The following is a 16,155-nucleotide window of genomic DNA, read 5'->3' as shown; positions in this document are numbered from 1 at the left end:
GGAATATTTTTAAATGATTTACATTTGAATAAATTTGCCGTCTTCAAGTGATTTAAGGTAGAAGTCATGATCCCTTCTGCTACAAATGTTTTGTGTTTTTATGGTGCTTTATTTAAAACACGGCAGTGAGAATTAGGAGGGTGTATAGATGATGGATGGATGGATGGATGGATGGACGGATGGATGGATGGATGGATGGATGGACGGACGGACGGACGGACGGACAGAGGGACGGACGGATGGATGGACGGATGGATGGATGGATGGATGGATGGATGGATGGATGGATGGATGGAAACCCAGTGTGCAGTATCAGGACCTTCTTCTGTCTCCAGCATGTCCACTCTGCATGCAGAGCGATGCAACAGAAACGTGCAGGCAGAGCGGAGGACAAATATCCAATGTGACTCGATCAGCATCGATCCTGCAGACGCGGGTCGATTCATGAACACCAGCATTTGTTAGTCAGACCCCCGACTGTCCCGCCTGCATATGTAGCACCATCTAATACCCATTGGGTGTCATGCTTGTACAAGGGAGGTGACAAAGTACAAAGATAATAGCGTAATCAAATGACAATGTGGCACGCTGCCGAGAGAGGAGGGAGGGCTGCATGGAGGTATAAAAGAGACGTGAAGGACTGTGTAGACCCAGAGTGAAGACCAGAGGCAGAGGGGGAATGTGAGACAGGAGGACGGTCCTTTGCAGAAAACATAAAGGCAGGAGCTCAGAACTGAGAGAGTTTGCTCAACAAGGAGGTAAGAAAAGAAGAGATTATTACACAAGTTCATGCGTCCTTAAAAATCTGCAAACTGTGTTGTTAAGATTGTACAGAGTGGAACTGGACAGTAATGACTGAAACATATCTGTAAAATATCCAGTCGCCTCAGTGGTTTAAGCCAAACTATGCTACAGACAGTAAACAGTTTCATCTAATGCCAGTACTTTTAATTTGAATATTTGTCATTTAAAACTCTCACATGCTCCCTGCATGAGTCCTGATGTCAGATTCATGTTGGTGGTGCATCCCTGCTCACAGTTTTCTGTCATTTATTTCCCTGAACACATCCTGCTCGATCCTAAATCCAATTATTTGATCAGTATCCCTCCTGTTCTGTCAGCTTGAAAACAAAATCTGTCTGTTGTGTACCATACTGCTGGAGTTTGTGTTTCTTTTCTTTTATAAACTGTACAAATGCAAACCGTGTGTGTGGGTGTTTGGATTGTGTGGCCAGCGCTTCGACAGTGGATGCAGAAATGTTTGAGCGTTCCCCTGACAAATGGTGATAGCAAACACAGATGTGTAATCTGAGTGGGGGGCTCTGTCCAGCCATGTTTTTTTCACCCTAAAACCAAAAAAAAATCCCCCCAAAAATCATGGAACACACACCTAAAAGCACATCCTGTGTTCTAGATACAAACTGTTGTTTTATTTACTCTACAAGTCACTTCTAAGTGTCACATTCTTGTTTTTTTTGGCTTGTGTGTGGTATGTGTTGAACGTCGGTAACGTGGAACAACTTCATCTTCCCACCAGAAGTTTCTGCTGTTAGACTCCATCTTGTTTGGCGTTCCCGGTGTGAGACACACTAGCAGAGGTGAAGGTTCGGGGGTCAGACGAGGCGCCAGAGTGTGAGAATGTCACTGAGGCCTCTTGTCCTGTTCCTGGGAATCACGGCTGTTACAGCTCAAGGTGGGTCTCTCACAAAGACGCCGACACTCTGAGAGTTGTAGTGGGTCATGTGTACTGAGAAACACTGGACCTTTCCTACGGCGACATCGACACTCTGTCAAACAGAGACGTCATGGCGTCACCTGCATACAGCAACTAAAGTAAACAAGTCAGTCGGTAAATAAAGCCAGCGGCCGGCTGATAGAACGCTGAAATCTCAACATTTAGAGAACAAAGTCAAACAACGTGTGATATAAACACATGATTTAATTGTTTTTCTTCTACACATCAGATGAGCTCATGTTCCTATTCGTGTAGTTATTCTTCACCTGAACTAACCTTCTGCCTCTGGCTCATGGTTTCTAAATCATTGCTAGCCACTGCTGTAGTTTTTCCCTTTTCACGGTGCTAAGATAACTTTTACACTCTAAGCTGGCAGCATCACAGGAACAGCTAAATTAGATTTTTAAAAATCTTTCTTGAGCTACTTCATGGCTTGAAAACCACAGCCGTCCCATTCCACCAGTACACAGTGGGGCAATGATTACTGTAGACGTCACGTATCTAGAAAAAGTTGGCCGGTCACCAGTGTTTGATGAAGTAAAATGCATTTTACAGACATGAATGCATGCATATGAATATTAATGCACAAGTCATCTGAGATACAGTCGCTCAGTGAGATTTATCTGTTGTAGGACCATGGAGACGAGACAACAAAGAGTCTGGTCCTGCTGTCTACCACTCTGACGGTAACTACCACTATAAACCAAGTATAACGTGCATAAAGCCTCATGTTGGTTTAGTTGTAATCCTGAATGATGGTCGATATGTTGAACACAGTACGTCTGAGCTGCCATGTCTGTTTCTGTGCCTCGTGTGTCCAGACAACTACGAGTGGACCACATGGTTCAACGTTGACCACCCTGGAGGCCGTGGAGACTACGAGCAGCTCGATGCCATCCGCTTCTATTACCGTGCCCGAGTGTGTGAGACTCCACGGGCAATCGAAGCCAGAACCACCGAGTGGGTCCCAGCTCGTGAGACTGGGGAGACCGTCCATGCCGACCCCACTGTGGGCTTCTGGTGCCTCAATGAGGAGCAAAGTCCCGGACGCAACTGTTCCAACTACGCAGTCCGTTTCCTCTGTCCCAAAGGTCTGGTGACCACCATCTTTACTGTTCATTCCGATACCAAACACACGAGTGTTTAGTTAAAGGTTGACTTTATGCTGTAATTCACATGCAACTCATATTAAATAATCTTTCTTCTCTGAGTGATGGTTTGAATATGATCGGTGTTCTTTTCTCCATCAGATACCAGTGTGATCATTCAGGGTACCTGGGGTCCATGGTCAGACTGGAGTCCCTGCCCCGCCCTCTGTGGTCAGGTGGGAGTGCAGCTTCGGCATCGAAACTGTCAATCCCGCTCGACGCCTTGCAGTGGGCCAAAGGTAGAAGGGAAAGCGTGCAATGGACCTGAGTGCCCAAAGACAGGTAAGCTAGCTTTGGTTTAGCTGGACGGGCTCTTCTGCAGTTCTTTTCATTCGGGCCCTGAATTAGCATAGACTTGTCATTTTGCAAAAAGGAACTGCTATCCCATAAGCCACACAAGTTTGTCTGTTTTGTCCAACTCTTTAGATTGCTCCCTGCACTGCGTGATGGGGAAAGTGAACGCTGACTGTGATGCTTGTATGTGTGAAGAGCACATCCTGCTGGGTTCAGTACGCAGCGCTGGAGGTCTCATTGCTGAAGGGGCCACCATCCTTCGTTCAGGCAAACTCCTTACCCTCACAGACCACAACGGACATTTCCGCATCCCTGGTATCTGCCCTGATGGCAACACAACCTTGAGCATCCACCTGCAGGGTCACACCCCCCTGAATGTGGTTGTGCCCAACAGCGCTGAACGCACCTCAGTCCTCAGTGTCCAGCTGAAAAGAACTGGTACAGTAAATATCTGCATCAGGCTTTGAGTCTCATATTTACAGACAGGAGATTGTTGAACATGCAGAGAAGCTCAGAGGTAATCTGTTGTTCTGTTTCTGTTGTTAGAGAAGCTTCATGTGTTGAGCAACCCTGAGAGCAAGGCCAGGAGGGAAGGAAAAAGTGCTGCCTTCTGCTGCAAAGTGGCAGGAACGCCACCGCCAGACAAGTACCAGTGGTAGGACTTGTTATGTTGAAGTTCTAACTCACAGATGATACCACTGTAGAATCCCGTAGAGTCATTTCATGCTTCACGCCTCTGAATCTGCCATGTGTGTGTTCTTGTGTGGGAACCAACAGGTTTCACAACGACAGTCTCATGGAGAAGCAGTCTGAGAGCACATTGGTCCTAAAACATCTGCGTCCTGAGCAGGCTGGGGAGTACCACTGCAGAGCAAGTGGTCCATCTGGGGCTATTAAGACCAAACCAGCCACCCTCAGAATCTTAGGTGTGTTCTTGATAACGCATGCTGACACAGAGCGCTGAGTGTTGTCAGTGGGGTTCATCCTATATTTTGCTTTAATAAATGCTGAAACTACATTTTATTTCTACATCTCAACCACAGGTAAGGATGAGCCTTCTTGCAACCCCAAGCCTGAATCCCACCCCATCCGTCTTCCACATGACTGCTATCAAAACAGCACAGGCTCATACTACTACGATGTGGGCAAGTGTCCCTCAAGCACATGTGCCGGACAGCTGGACAGTGGCATCAGGTGCAAAGACAAAGTGGCCTACTGCTGTGGTGTGGCAAAGATGGAGGAGAGACAGCTAACATGCCAGGGCTACCAGCTGCCCGCCATGGTGGTGACCGAATGTGGCTGCCAGAAATGTGTGGAGACCAAGGCCATTGTGCACGGTAGGGCCATTGCTGCAGACAATGGTGAGCCAATGAGGTTTGGCCATGTCTTCATGAATGGAGTCAGAATCAGCCGCACAGGCTACAAAGGTACTTTTTCCATCCAGGTCCCTCCAGACACTGAGAGGCTTGTTCTAACGTTTGTGGACAACATGCAGAAGTTTGTCAACACCACAAAGGTGCTTCCATTTAACACCAAAGGAGGAGCTGTTTACCATGAGATCAAACTTCTAAGAAAGAAAGCTCCCGTGACCATCAGCTCAGCAGAAACCAACACTCTGGAGCTCGGCGAGGTAGAAGACCAGGAGGCAATGGTTCAGATCGAGATTCCTCCCCATTCCTTCTATAAGGAGAATGGAGAAGTCTTCACAGGTAACGTCAACGCTAGTGTAACATTTCTTGACCCCAGAGACGTCTCCACAGCTGCTGCAGCACAAAGTGATCTGAACTTTGTTGGAGATGAAGGTGATACTCTGCCACTGAGAACATACGGCATGTTTTCAGTCGACTTCAGAGGGGAGGAAAACAACGAGCCCCTGAACGCAGGGGAAGTAAAAGTGTTCTTGGATTCTGCTCAGGTGAGGATGTCTGAGCACCTCAACACCATGAAGCTTTGGTCTCTGAACCCTGAAACTGGCCTGTGGGAGGAGGAGGGAAGTCTGCAAGTGGAGAAGAAAAGAAGAGGCAAAAGGGAGGAGAGAACCTTTTTGATTGGTAACATGGAGATCAGAGAGCGACGTCTGTTTAACCTGGATGTCCCGGAGAACCGCCGGTGTTATGTGAAAGTGAGGGCCTTCCGTAGTGAGCGCTTCATGCCCAGTGAGCAGGTGGAGGGCGTTGTGGTGAGTCTCATAAACATGGAGCCCACAGCTGGCTACTCCTCAAACCCACGTGCCTGGGGCCGGTTCGATAGTGTCATCACGGGCCCCAATGGAGCCTGTCTTCCTGCCTTCTGCGATGAACAGAAACCTGATGCCTACTCTGCCTACGTTATGGCCAACCTCGGAGGGGAGGAACTGGAAGCCGTCCCTTCTGCTCCCAAACTCAATCCCAACCTCGTTGGAGTTCCTCAGCCTTATCTGGGTAAACTGAACTACAGGCGCACTGACCACGAGGACCCCAGAGTGAAGAAGACAGCATTCAGCATCAATGTGGCAAAACCGAGTTCCAACGCGGCCGACGAAGGCAACGGACCAGTGTACACGTTTGAGAACTTGAAAGAATGCGAGGAGGCCCCATTCAGTGCAGCACACTTCCGCTTCTCAAGAGTGGAAGGCGACCGCTACGATTACAACACGGTGCCATTCAATGAAGACGATCCAATGAGCTGGACAGAGGATTACCTGAGTTGGTGGCCTAAGCCCATGGAGTACCGGGCGTGCTATATCAAGGTCAAAATCACTAGCCCACACGAGATCAATGTGCGGTCCCGCAACATGGGTGGCACCCATCCCAAGACAGTCGGCCAGCTGTACGGCCTCCGAGACACTCGCAGCATCCGTGACATGGACCAGGCAACTGTTTCAGCTGTGTGCCTGGAGTTCAAGTGCAGCGGGATGTTGTATGATCAGGAACGTGTAGATCGTACCCTGGTGAAGGTCATCCCACAAGGAAGCTGTAAGAGAGACAGTGTCAATGCAATGCTCCAGGAGTACCTGGTCAATCACCTGCCTCTAGCAGTCAACAATGACACCAATGAGTTCACCATGCTGGCGCCTCTTGACCCGCTGGGTCATAACTACGGAATTTACACGGTGACGGACCAGGATCCCCGCACAGCAAAGGAAATTGCACTTGGGCGCTGCTTTGATGGCACTTCTGACGGTACATCTCGAGTCATGAAGAGCAACGAGGGCATAGCGCTGACGTTCACCTGTGGAGACCGTGAGGTGACCCGCCAGAGCGTCTTCCAGGCCGTGCAAGGTTCTCCAGGTCAGACAGTAACGAGCGTGGTGAGAGGAGAAGGCAGGCAGAACCGGCGCCGGCAGCGGGCCAACACACCCCGCAGCAGCCGTAAACGCAGCACCAGAAATCCTGCAGGGAGACGTGCAGAGGCCAGGAGCTAAACAGCACTGAAGGAGACAAAAGGAACACCTACAGCGGAGACGGGACTGAACGGTGTTCCCCCAACATCTAGGTTCAAACATTTTATATTGACTTTTCTTTTTTGTTCAAACTAAGTGAATACATAACAAAGTTAGGTCCATTTCTTGCTTCTTCCCAGTTAATGTTTTTCTCCCACTTTACATTTTCAACTTTACTGTGGTAAATACTTACTTGAAACTGTAAATAGAGTATTTATTACACAGGTCTTACAAAGCAGTGAGCTCTTCTACTGGTTGCTTTCATCAATGTTGTAAACAAGAACAAACACAACGTGTCCTTTTGACCAGTGATTTATTAAATTAGATGCTTATAAAACACTGCAGATGCTGTCCCCACATTGAATGTATCCAATTGTCCATGTAACATTGAAACTGGTCAATTGCTGGAGAAGAAAAGGAGAAACAGGCCCCTTTCGACTACCTGTAGCCCATATGAAGACATGGTGGGGTGAAGCCCAGAAGCCCCCGCTCCTCATCACACTTGATACAAGCCTGCAGAAGCAATGATTAGGAGACCAGTTAGAGCAAGTTAGTCCACTTGCCTGATCCGTACGTTTTCTGCATTAGTAGAAATCAAATTAGTAAATTACATTTTTGTCATGCACAAAAAATACCTATAAGCACTCTTTGCTCTGTATTTTCAAGGATATTCCAGAGATGTATCAGAGAATGGCTGTGAGGTTTTAAAGTCACATTTATTATACTTGTCTATCCCTTTTATCTTACAGTGAATGTCATGTGCTCTCTGTAAAATTATAACTACTACTTACATGATGAGTCAGTCTCAAATCACCTAAAATGCAACCTTTCCAGAGATAAAGATGAAGGATGTACTGAATAATTGTTCTGCATTTGGCAACCAAAGTTATAGATACTATATACACTTTCCTGTGAGGGAAGCCTCCACAGGTCAGTGAGACCTATAATATATATACATGACATTCTGGTTAGAGAATTTGCATAGAACCTCATGTTTCTATGTCACTACACTTATAACTGCAATACTGTATCTGGCATTTTGACAGGAGCAGCATTTAATAAAAAAATTAGCCCCGCAAAACTCCAACAACAGCAGTTACCGTGTATTTTCCATTGAAGCTGGGTTACCCAACAGGTGTCACGAGTGTGAGTGTGTGTGTGTGTGTGTGTGTGTGTGTGTGTGTGTGTGTGTGTGTGTGTGTGTGTGTGTGTGTGTGTGTGTGAGAGAGAGTCGAGGCTGAATGAGACAGAGAAAAGGCAATTCCATATGTAAGAACATAGAGTGGTGAGACTGGATGCTTCCTGGTAGAGTCCCTCTGGTCACTGAAGCAAAATGAAGGGGGCAACATATAGTTCAGATTCTCCAGGATGGCACTGGACAGCATTAGAATGTACAGCTGCATTTCTGAGGGTGGGGAGGGGGAAAGGGCCGTGGCGATGGAGCCAGTGTCACATGAAGTCCTCATAGTCTTGGGCGTAGCCGCCGTCAAACTCTGCATAGTCAAGGTCATCTCTCATCTGTGCTTTCAAACCGCCTCCAGGTACAACACCTTTCTTCTTCTTCTTTCCTTTGTTTTGCTGTAAAGGCAAATAAGTCACTTTAAACTATATGACAACACATCATATATGACTACAGCTCTCTGATTTGATGTCAACCCTCTGGTTGAACTACGTGACAAACCAGTGTTTTCCCAGCACATTATAAATATATGACATCAATCATGAGACTTGAACAATAAATGTGTACATGGAACACACACTGGGCACCGGGATCAGGAGAAGAGAGCCCCTACTGCATACAAACTACTCATCCATCCATGAGAAAATAAAAGCACAACTTACTTTTTCTTGTTTCTGTTTTTCACTAAGTAGAACTGACAGGGAATTACTGATTTTCTTCAAGTCATCTACTTCCACTGCAAATAAGGAGAAGATGAGCTGTTAGCCAAGCCTCTGATTGCAAATTTAAGCTACGAATAACAATCTCAGGCAGTAATACTGTTCAGTAGAAGCTGTAAAAGACGCTTACATGAAATACAAAGTTCCCGAAACAACGAATCCAAGAAACTTGAATAATGCACAGATTTTTCAAACTGGGTTATCTTTTCTTTCAGCACTTTTTCGAACTCTGTGAAGTCTTCTTTGGAAGATGGACACATGGCATCAATCCCAGTGACACTGTTTGAGGTGCTGCTGACGCCTGAAAAACAGAAAGAAAGGCAGTCTGGTGACGTGCAGTGTCCAGTGCTGGGTACAGCTCACCTCCAGGGTGGTGCTGTTGAGTGAAGCAGCTCTCTGGTGGAAACCTGGCATTAAATCTGAGTGCCTCATTAACTTATTACAGATGAGTATAAAAACTCACACTGATGTCTACGTCAGCTAACAGGTACCTAGACATGTCAAAACAGGTTTGAGGTTCTTTTAAAAACTGTGTCAGCTTTACATGGTTTGTCCACCAGAGAGCACTGACAAGCTGCACAATAAAACACTGGGATCAGAACTCATCCAGCATCACCTGGACTACAGACCACATGGTACTAATCCTCAAGCCAAAGAATGTGGTGATCCTAATACTTATCAGGCAGACAGTACTTAAAAAAATAAAATTAATTATAAGATAGATAGATAGATAGATAGATAGATAGATAGATAGATAGATAGATAGATAGATAGATAGATAGATAGAACTGAGTAGTATTTTTAAGAGTAAAATAAAAATTAATTTGTATGTACATATTGTGCTCACCAGATATGAGGGAAACACTCTCTACATCACTGCTTGCTGACATCATGTTTAAAGCTGTTTAATTCAACACACTTCACTAATGACATCTTTTTTTAGTGGTAACTCTCAGAACCACACATAACCTGTGATGTGTGTGGTTCTGGCTACGATAGCAGTGCTGTGTGTTCAGGTGTCTCTGGGACGTAAAAGGAAGCAGGCAGCAGTGAAGCAGAGTCTTTGGACAGTTCAGGTCAAGCCCTGACTAAACATTAACTATGAACAGCAGCAACCTGTTAAACTCTACAGTTGTTTAGTTTTATGTAAAGAAAAAGTGCAGTTATGGAAGACTGCTGGGAAAACTGGAGTTTTACATTTGAAGGTTTCTGACTTTGCAAGCTGTTCACATCTTACCAAATGCATCTTTTGCTAGTTCCAGGTCTGCGTCTTCCTGTAATTTCTTCACTCTTAACTTTTCTGCGAGTTGGTCTTCAGGAGTGAGATCTTCTTCCTGTGATAACAGATGTCAGAATTACATCATGATTACTGATAAGAACAATCTCCAGTATTAGAAAACAGTTAAAGACACACAGGAATAAAGAAAACAGCTCACCTGTGTCTCCATCTCTTTTAGCTCCTGCTGTTTTTTCTTTAGCCGGTTTTCCTTCTCTTTGATCTTTTCACTCAACTTCTTCTTTTCAGAAACTTTCATCTCTGAAAAAAATATAGAAATAAGAAAGTATTTGAATTTGCAGCCACTAATCACCCACAATGCATTCTGGTTTAGAATCCACAGTGAATACACACCTGCTTTCTTCACCTCTGTTTTTTTCTCATCCTCTTCATCCTCATCATCCCAGTTGTCCTGTGAATGAAAAAAAAGATTTAAAAGTTGGCATTATATTATGCAGGACACACAGACACAGACACAGACACAGACACACACACACACACACCTCTATGAAGCGACTACCTGCTGGACAAACTAATTAAAAATGCATAATGTGGACTCCCAGCATCCAGGACAACATCCCTACATGTCTTAGACTGATCAGAACTCTACCACATCCTATAAACAACCTTACACGTTTAAAAAATACAATAAACTCAGTGAATTGACAAGCTGGACAATTTTTTTTGTTTTTTAATTTGAAAACAATATTATAAATAAAGTTGTTAATTAACTTTTGGACAACCAACTTCTAATTGTGTCATTTCTAGTCCTAACAGCTCTTGGAGACGTCTCCAGACCAACACAGTCACTACATGTGGGCAGCGCCGGGTGTGTCCATCCACACTAATACTCTGTAATGCCAATAACTCATTAGTTCATTCATCAGATTCTGGTGGAAGCAAACGGTGTGTCTATATTACGCTGCTCTGTAAATGCTTGTTCTGAAATAAATGAATCAGATCAAGATGTACTTAAAATAAAGTACATAAACTGCAGTTCTTTACGGTCTGGGACATCACTTTCATTCTGTGTGTCCTGCATTCATCTCCCATGTTCTGATCTGCTGTGTGTTGTTTCAGTGAAATATTAACATTGATCCAGAGAGAATCAGTTCAACAACACCTGCCGACTACATACTGCTTTAGTAAAGAACTAACACACAAAAAAACACACCACTAGTACCTGGGTCTGACCCAAAAACAAGTTCAGACACGTAGACCAAGGCCTGCCCAGTAGCCACTGATATAATCCACTCAGTCACTGATAACACTGTAAATACAATACTTTCCATTCATTTAACTAAAACCTTCCCACACACTAGTTCTGTTAAATCCACTGCTTAAACTGTACATGGAATAAGTAAAGGTTAAAACTAACCTCCTCAATGAGCTCTGATTAGCAGCCAGCTGTGTGTTCATCCTGCTTTATAATCAACAAGAACTCAATACAAACCACTGGGGATTACACATTCAGTTATTCTGGGCACTAGCTCATTGTGTTAGTCCCTGATTGGCATCAACACACGAACCCTGACCTCTACATGAGACGTGGTTTAGAAAGAGGACGTGAAACCAGCCTGTCTGTGGTTAAAGCACCATATGTGACAGAAAGCCGGACAATCGACGAGGCCTCTGCCAGCACTTTCCACGGCTCAATTATCGGAGGTTTCTGGACAGAAACCGGCCGACAGTCACGTACTGGCCACTTGTATTGCGATATCAACTGAGCAGCAGATTCCTACACGCCTGTTGTAAAGTCGGAAAGTTCTAGGCCTGGTTCTTGGCTGAGTTGAGTCATCAACGCAGATGATGATTTCATCTGACTGGGGCTAAAGTTGGTTAGCATGCTAACGCCGCCTCATGTTGAATGTGACTCGAGCTGAGGGAACTCGAGGCTAGACACAAATGCTAATCTCCTGTAATCATTTAATGCAGCCAACTTTGGGCAACGACGGGATAGACTGCAGTCCACATTAACCACACACTTCCAAGCCACTTAACGACGCTATCATCGAGGTTACCTAACATTAAAGCCCATTTTCAGACGTAAGCTGACACCGGAGCTAGCACGCTCGCTAGCTAAGTGGCCCGGCGAGAGGTTAGCTTCATGCTACGCTGTGAAAATTTAGCCCGACTGTCCGTGAAATACGTCGCCAACATTTTAACTCCCCAATAACAAGAAACACAATTCGCGTCCAGAAATTATTTTTAATCCACAACAATCAGATGGCACGTTAACAGTTACTGTATGAACGGTACGTCGCGACTGTTGAAACCGGAATAGTAGCCTCCCGTTAGCCGCGCTGGAGTTACTACAGGCTGCCCAACGGAGCCACATGAGTTAGCCGGCAGCTAGCTCGAAGCTAACACGGTGTCGGCGGTTGACAGGCAGCCAGAAACCGCGGTGAAGCATGGCACGGCAGCCGAGCCGACAACGTTTCAGCCCGACAGTTAGCTCGAAACCTGCCGGCTCAAAGCTCACAAACGGCGACAGCTAGCACTGTAGCGGCGGCAGCCACGAGAACCCACCTTAACGTCTTCATCTTCGTCTTCGCCTTCCCACTTGTCCAGCCCTGCCGCCTTTTTAATCGGCTCCTCCGGCTCGAAGTTGTCAGCGTCTGTAAAAACGACAACATGAAATTCGTTAGACCGATCCACATCTACAGGCCGAGTCTGGCAATAACGGAGAGCTAGGCTCGTAAAACAAAAGCAGCGACGAGCGGATGGTCTACAGAAAGCTCTCCTTCCAACTTAGTTTCTCACCCCAGTCCGCCATGTTGGCTGTGTTGCTTGTGTTTGACAGGCTCGCGGTGGAGTCAGTGCTGCAGCCCGTTGGCCACGTTCAGAAGCTGCTCCCACCTTCTGGACGTCATTCCGGGCTTATCTAATGTCCCCGGCGCGCAGCACGACACCGATCCTGCTCCTATCTTTTATTCATGTCAGTAGTAAACAGCAGGAGGACAGCGACACGTTAGATTAGAAATCAATAAAGTTATATCTCATCTCATCTGATCTAATCTGACCTGCCATCACAGAACTCACTGAACAACTTCACTGGACCACATGTTTAGCAGTTTGGATCAAATCACAGCACAGTGAAGACATTTGTCTTTTTATTGTTATTATTATTTTTAAAAGTCAAAACTTTGAATTTATGTCTTAATCGTGACTCGTTTTGCTGACATCACATAACATGAAGTAAAATAAATGGAAATTACTTTTTTATAGCAATTTTGAAATATTCCCCTCTGCTCACAGACAGACAGATAGATAGATAGATAGATAGATAGATAGATAGATAGATAGATAGATAGAACATAGAACAGGAACAGGTATATCATACTGAGTGAAAAGGTGAACAGGTAGAATACAGAACAAGGCTCGATTCTAGAGGAAAGGCTCCACAATATTGCTAAGAAATAAATCAAGAGCCGATAACCGCCAGATTTGTTTAATTTATTAATTTAGGTCCATATTAATCACACTGGAGAGTGTGCACAACAATACAAAATTCACAGCAACAAAAAAACTGAAGTTGATCAACACTGATAGCATCAGGTCTGACGGAGCTGTGTGTCCCTGTTACATAAGAGAACTCACAACAGATAAAGAAATGTCATTTCACAGAAGTCTACAGCTTTGTGGGTTTGTAATAATACCTTTATGTTCACGGTCAGGTTTACACCTTTACATGTTGGACTGCTTGTCTGGATATGGCTTCACATCCCTGAGAATCAGGACAGTAGGGTTCACACAGGTTTATAAAAAAAATAAATACAATAAGTGCAATGAAACCAATTCTGCTGGTATTAGATTAAAATATAACCAACAGTTTTTCTTCTTTCTTGAGTTGAACTATTTGTGGTTTCTTCAGTGCTGATTGTTGACATCAAAGTGGACGCTGCACAACATAAATCACCATCACATTAAATACACCACATAGAAAACCTGAAGAGCTGCTGATTTCCAAAAAAAAAGGGAAGGTTGGTATTGCACAGATAAATGAGACGGTTTAGGTTGTGTGGATGAGGAGGCGTCCTGATCCAGCTGGGGTGAGTGGGGTCATGTGTCAGGGCAGAGCAGGACGGTCAGCAGCAGCATCAGCAGGCCCACTGTGAGGCAGCCGGGACTGTGGCTCGGCGCCAGGCCCAGGGACCTCCCTGCAGGGACACAGCCAAACAGTACCAATGGAGAGCCATGCAAAATATGACTGCTGTGGATTATCATCACAGCAACACTGTAAAAACCATTTCAGTGCACTGGCTGTGGCAGTGCCGACAGGGATGGAGCCGACGAGGTGCTTCCTTTGCTTCTGTTGTCTTTTTATTAAATCAGCAATGATGAAGTCCAAGAAGACAAAAAGGATTCACCTCAAGATGAGTGTCGTTCATTACTCAGAACCTGCTTTGAAATAAAACTAATTTCACAAACTCAGTTTTTAAAACAGAAGTAACTGAGATAAATGAATTAAAGCAAGAGTCCACACCGCAGGCTACGCTACCAGGCTCCTCAATATACCTTTAATTATGTGTTTGAAAAGATATGACAAGACCTGGATTTGGAAACTTCTGGAGGTGCTGTGAGAACAAAGTGCTGAAATCAATAGATGGGCTGCAACAGCTGTAGACTAAAAATAAATGCTTTTTGTCTTGTGTGATAACTTCTGAGCCGATGCTGCTGTTTGATGTGAGCACTGAAGACGGAGCCGGCCTCAGTCAGAGCTCAGGTATGGATGAGTTTATGTTTAGCAGATAAACAGGATTTGTAACTCTGAAAATTGCCCGTCTTTACGCTCATCTGTGGACAAATGAGTTTCAAAAGCTTCCACGGTTTACCTCTGAAGTCTATGGGCCGATCCTCCCAGGGAGTCAGCACCAGGGCGAGCGCTGTCCTCTGGACCTCGGACAGCTCGGCGAGCTGCTCCTTCGTTACTGCCACGGCCTGATCATAGGACAACATGGCGATCGCTTCAGGGTCAAATGTCACCTTGAGAAAATGGTGAAATGGAGAAGAAAACAGAGAAACAGAGAGGCAAGTTCAGGACGTGACAAAGTGGGAAAAAATGTCATAAATAATTCTAAAGTCCAAACCGGTTATGAAAAGTGTGAAACGGAGTCCTGCTGACTTACAGCAAACTTTTTATGTGGCATCATTGCTATAGCCAAAGGGGAGATTCCTTCGATCTGCCCTCTGACCAGCGCTGACATGGCCATGTCTGGAAGACCAGCTGGAGAACAAGCAGAGCAACAGTTACACTGAGCTCCAGCATGAAGGTCGCTGCAGACCAACAAATCGGCTAAGCAGCACAAAATAAAAGATCTGTGACAGATAATAAATCAGACGTCCCATTAACTCCACTGAGAATCCAGACTTTTCTAGTTTCGTGTCATTTGGTTCTCTACGATGCATGAAGCTACACAATGAACATCAGTGTGACTTAACGGCCACGTGGTGAAGACACAAAACAAGCAATACCTGCCAGGACTCCGATCTCAATAAACACATCAGTGCCCCATGAACTCATGCCTCCAAAGGCAAGGCTGTGGGTCAGCAGTTCAACAAGAGCCAGCAGCTGCTCCTCTGAGCAGGACAGCCGGAGCCGACCCAGCCACTGCACCGCCTTGCTGCAGCCACCAGGGGGAGACACAGCACCGGGAGAGAGCAAATCCAAACGTCAAGCTGGGCTGGGAAGGAAGCATCTTCAAAAGTTTCTGTGGTCATTTTGCTCACCTGAACTCCACATTATTGAAAGACTTTATCTCTGCAGTTGTAGCTCCACACACGATGTGTCCCATCGCCACCAGCGAGCTGGAGTCCAGCTGGCTCGGACTCTGCTTGGTGGAGTTCAACACGTTGAAAAACAGGACAGCCAGCTGGGACGACAGCAAACGTTAGGATTTAGATATGAGCTTCTGCACTCAGTTTATGACAAACACACAGCTAACATGAACACATTTCTTAAACACAATGCTGTGGTTATTTTTAAAGCTGCAGTTTGTGGTTCTGTAGGAATGCATGAGGTCATACTGGGAAGTGCTTCGTCATGTTGAGTCTGCTCTCACTGGGATGGAATAAAACAGTGTGAAAGAAAAGAGGAAAGCATCCAACCAAAAATGCAAAGTGAGATTCTAATCTCAATATCGACCAAACACGTCAAATGCATTCAGAGTCGTAAGTGCACGTGATGTGTCGGTTGCAGCTACCTGTCCACTGCTCCAGGTGCTGACGGCGCCCATAGTGGCGATGCTCCTTCGCTCAGTCAGGACAACGGCACCCAGCTCCTCCAGCGACATCTCTGTCACTACGGCACCCAGCTGAGACAACAGAGACTGGGAGAAGGAGGAAGCCGGGCCGTAGATCTGCAGACACGCAGCAGAAACAG

The 16,155-nt window shown here is 45.5% G+C and overlaps 3 protein-coding genes across 3 annotated transcripts; 1 reads left to right on the top strand and 2 right to left on the bottom strand.

Moving 5' to 3' along the window:
* Positions 1–665: 665 nt before the first annotated feature.
* cilp (cartilage intermediate layer protein, nucleotide pyrophosphohydrolase) lies at positions 666–6,942 on the top strand. Its single transcript, XM_008281381.1, has 9 exons — positions 666–758; positions 1,538–1,693; positions 2,368–2,421; positions 2,557–2,826; positions 2,986–3,165; positions 3,310–3,615; positions 3,724–3,832; positions 3,955–4,103; positions 4,221–6,942. The coding sequence occupies exons 2-9, from the start codon at positions 1,639–1,641 to the stop codon at positions 6,578–6,580; spliced, it is 3,483 nt and encodes a 1,160-aa protein (XP_008279603.1). The 5' UTR covers positions 666–758; positions 1,538–1,638; the 3' UTR covers positions 6,581–6,942.
* eif3jb (eukaryotic translation initiation factor 3, subunit Jb) lies at positions 6,895–12,633 on the bottom strand. The gene is made up of 7 exons (XM_008281383.1): positions 12,537–12,633; positions 12,303–12,391; positions 9,934–10,185; positions 9,735–9,831; positions 8,628–8,798; positions 8,441–8,514; positions 6,895–8,176 (listed from the first exon to the last, which is right to left on the bottom strand). The coding sequence occupies exons 1-7, from the start codon at positions 12,547–12,549 to the stop codon at positions 8,048–8,050; spliced, it is 825 nt and encodes a 274-aa protein (XP_008279605.1). The 5' UTR covers positions 12,550–12,633; the 3' UTR covers positions 6,895–8,047.
* A 575-nt stretch (positions 12,634–13,208) lies between these two features.
* On the bottom strand, positions 13,209–14,942 carry strc1 (stereocilin 1). Its single transcript, XM_008281380.1, has 3 exons — positions 14,903–14,942; positions 14,609–14,759; positions 13,209–13,933 (listed from the first exon to the last, which is right to left on the bottom strand). Exons 1-3 carry the CDS (start codon positions 14,924–14,926, stop codon positions 13,836–13,838), a joined length of 273 nt encoding a protein of 90 aa, XP_008279602.1. The 5' UTR covers positions 14,927–14,942; the 3' UTR covers positions 13,209–13,835.
* Between the last annotated feature and the right edge of the window lie 1,213 nt (positions 14,943–16,155).

Source organism: Stegastes partitus, unplaced genomic scaffold (genome assembly GCF_000690725.1).
Source record: "Stegastes partitus isolate 25-593 unplaced genomic scaffold, Stegastes_partitus-1.0.2 Scaffold232, whole genome shotgun sequence".
NCBI lineage: Eukaryota > Metazoa > Chordata > Actinopteri > Pomacentridae > Stegastes > Stegastes partitus.
Note: the sequence above shows the minus strand (reverse complement) of the source record. Positions and strands in the feature narration are given on the sequence as shown.

Excerpts from the sequence above, each read along its gene's own strand:
- strc1 (XM_008281380.1), bottom strand. The coding sequence starts at position 14,926 with ATGATGCCACATAAAAAGTTTGCT. Across the intron at positions 14,760-14,902 it reads TGCCACATAAAAAGTTTGCT|GTGACATTTGACCCTGAAGC; the intron begins GTAAGTCAGCAG and ends CATTTTCTCAAG. Across the intron at positions 13,934-14,608 it reads TCGGCCCATAGACTTCAGAG|GGAGGTCCCTGGGCCTGGCG; the intron begins GTAAACCGTGGA and ends GTGTCCCTGCAG.
- cilp (XM_008281381.1), top strand. The coding sequence starts at position 1,639 with ATGTCACTGAGGCCTCTTGTCCTGTTCCTGGGAATCACGGCTGTTACA. Across the intron at positions 1,694-2,367 it reads CACGGCTGTTACAGCTCAAG|GACCATGGAGACGAGACAAC; the intron begins GTGGGTCTCTCA and ends TATCTGTTGTAG. Across the intron at positions 3,833-3,954 it reads CCGCCAGACAAGTACCAGTG|GTTTCACAACGACAGTCTCA; the intron begins GTAGGACTTGTT and ends GGGAACCAACAG.
- eif3jb (XM_008281383.1), bottom strand. Across the intron at positions 8,799-9,734 it reads ACTAGCAAAAGATGCATTTG|GCGTCAGCAGCACCTCAAAC; the intron begins GTAAGATGTGAA and ends TCTGTTTTTCAG. Across the intron at positions 8,515-8,627 it reads TCGGGAACTTTGTATTTCAT|TGGAAGTAGATGACTTGAAG; the intron begins GTAAGCGTCTTT and ends CCTTATTTGCAG.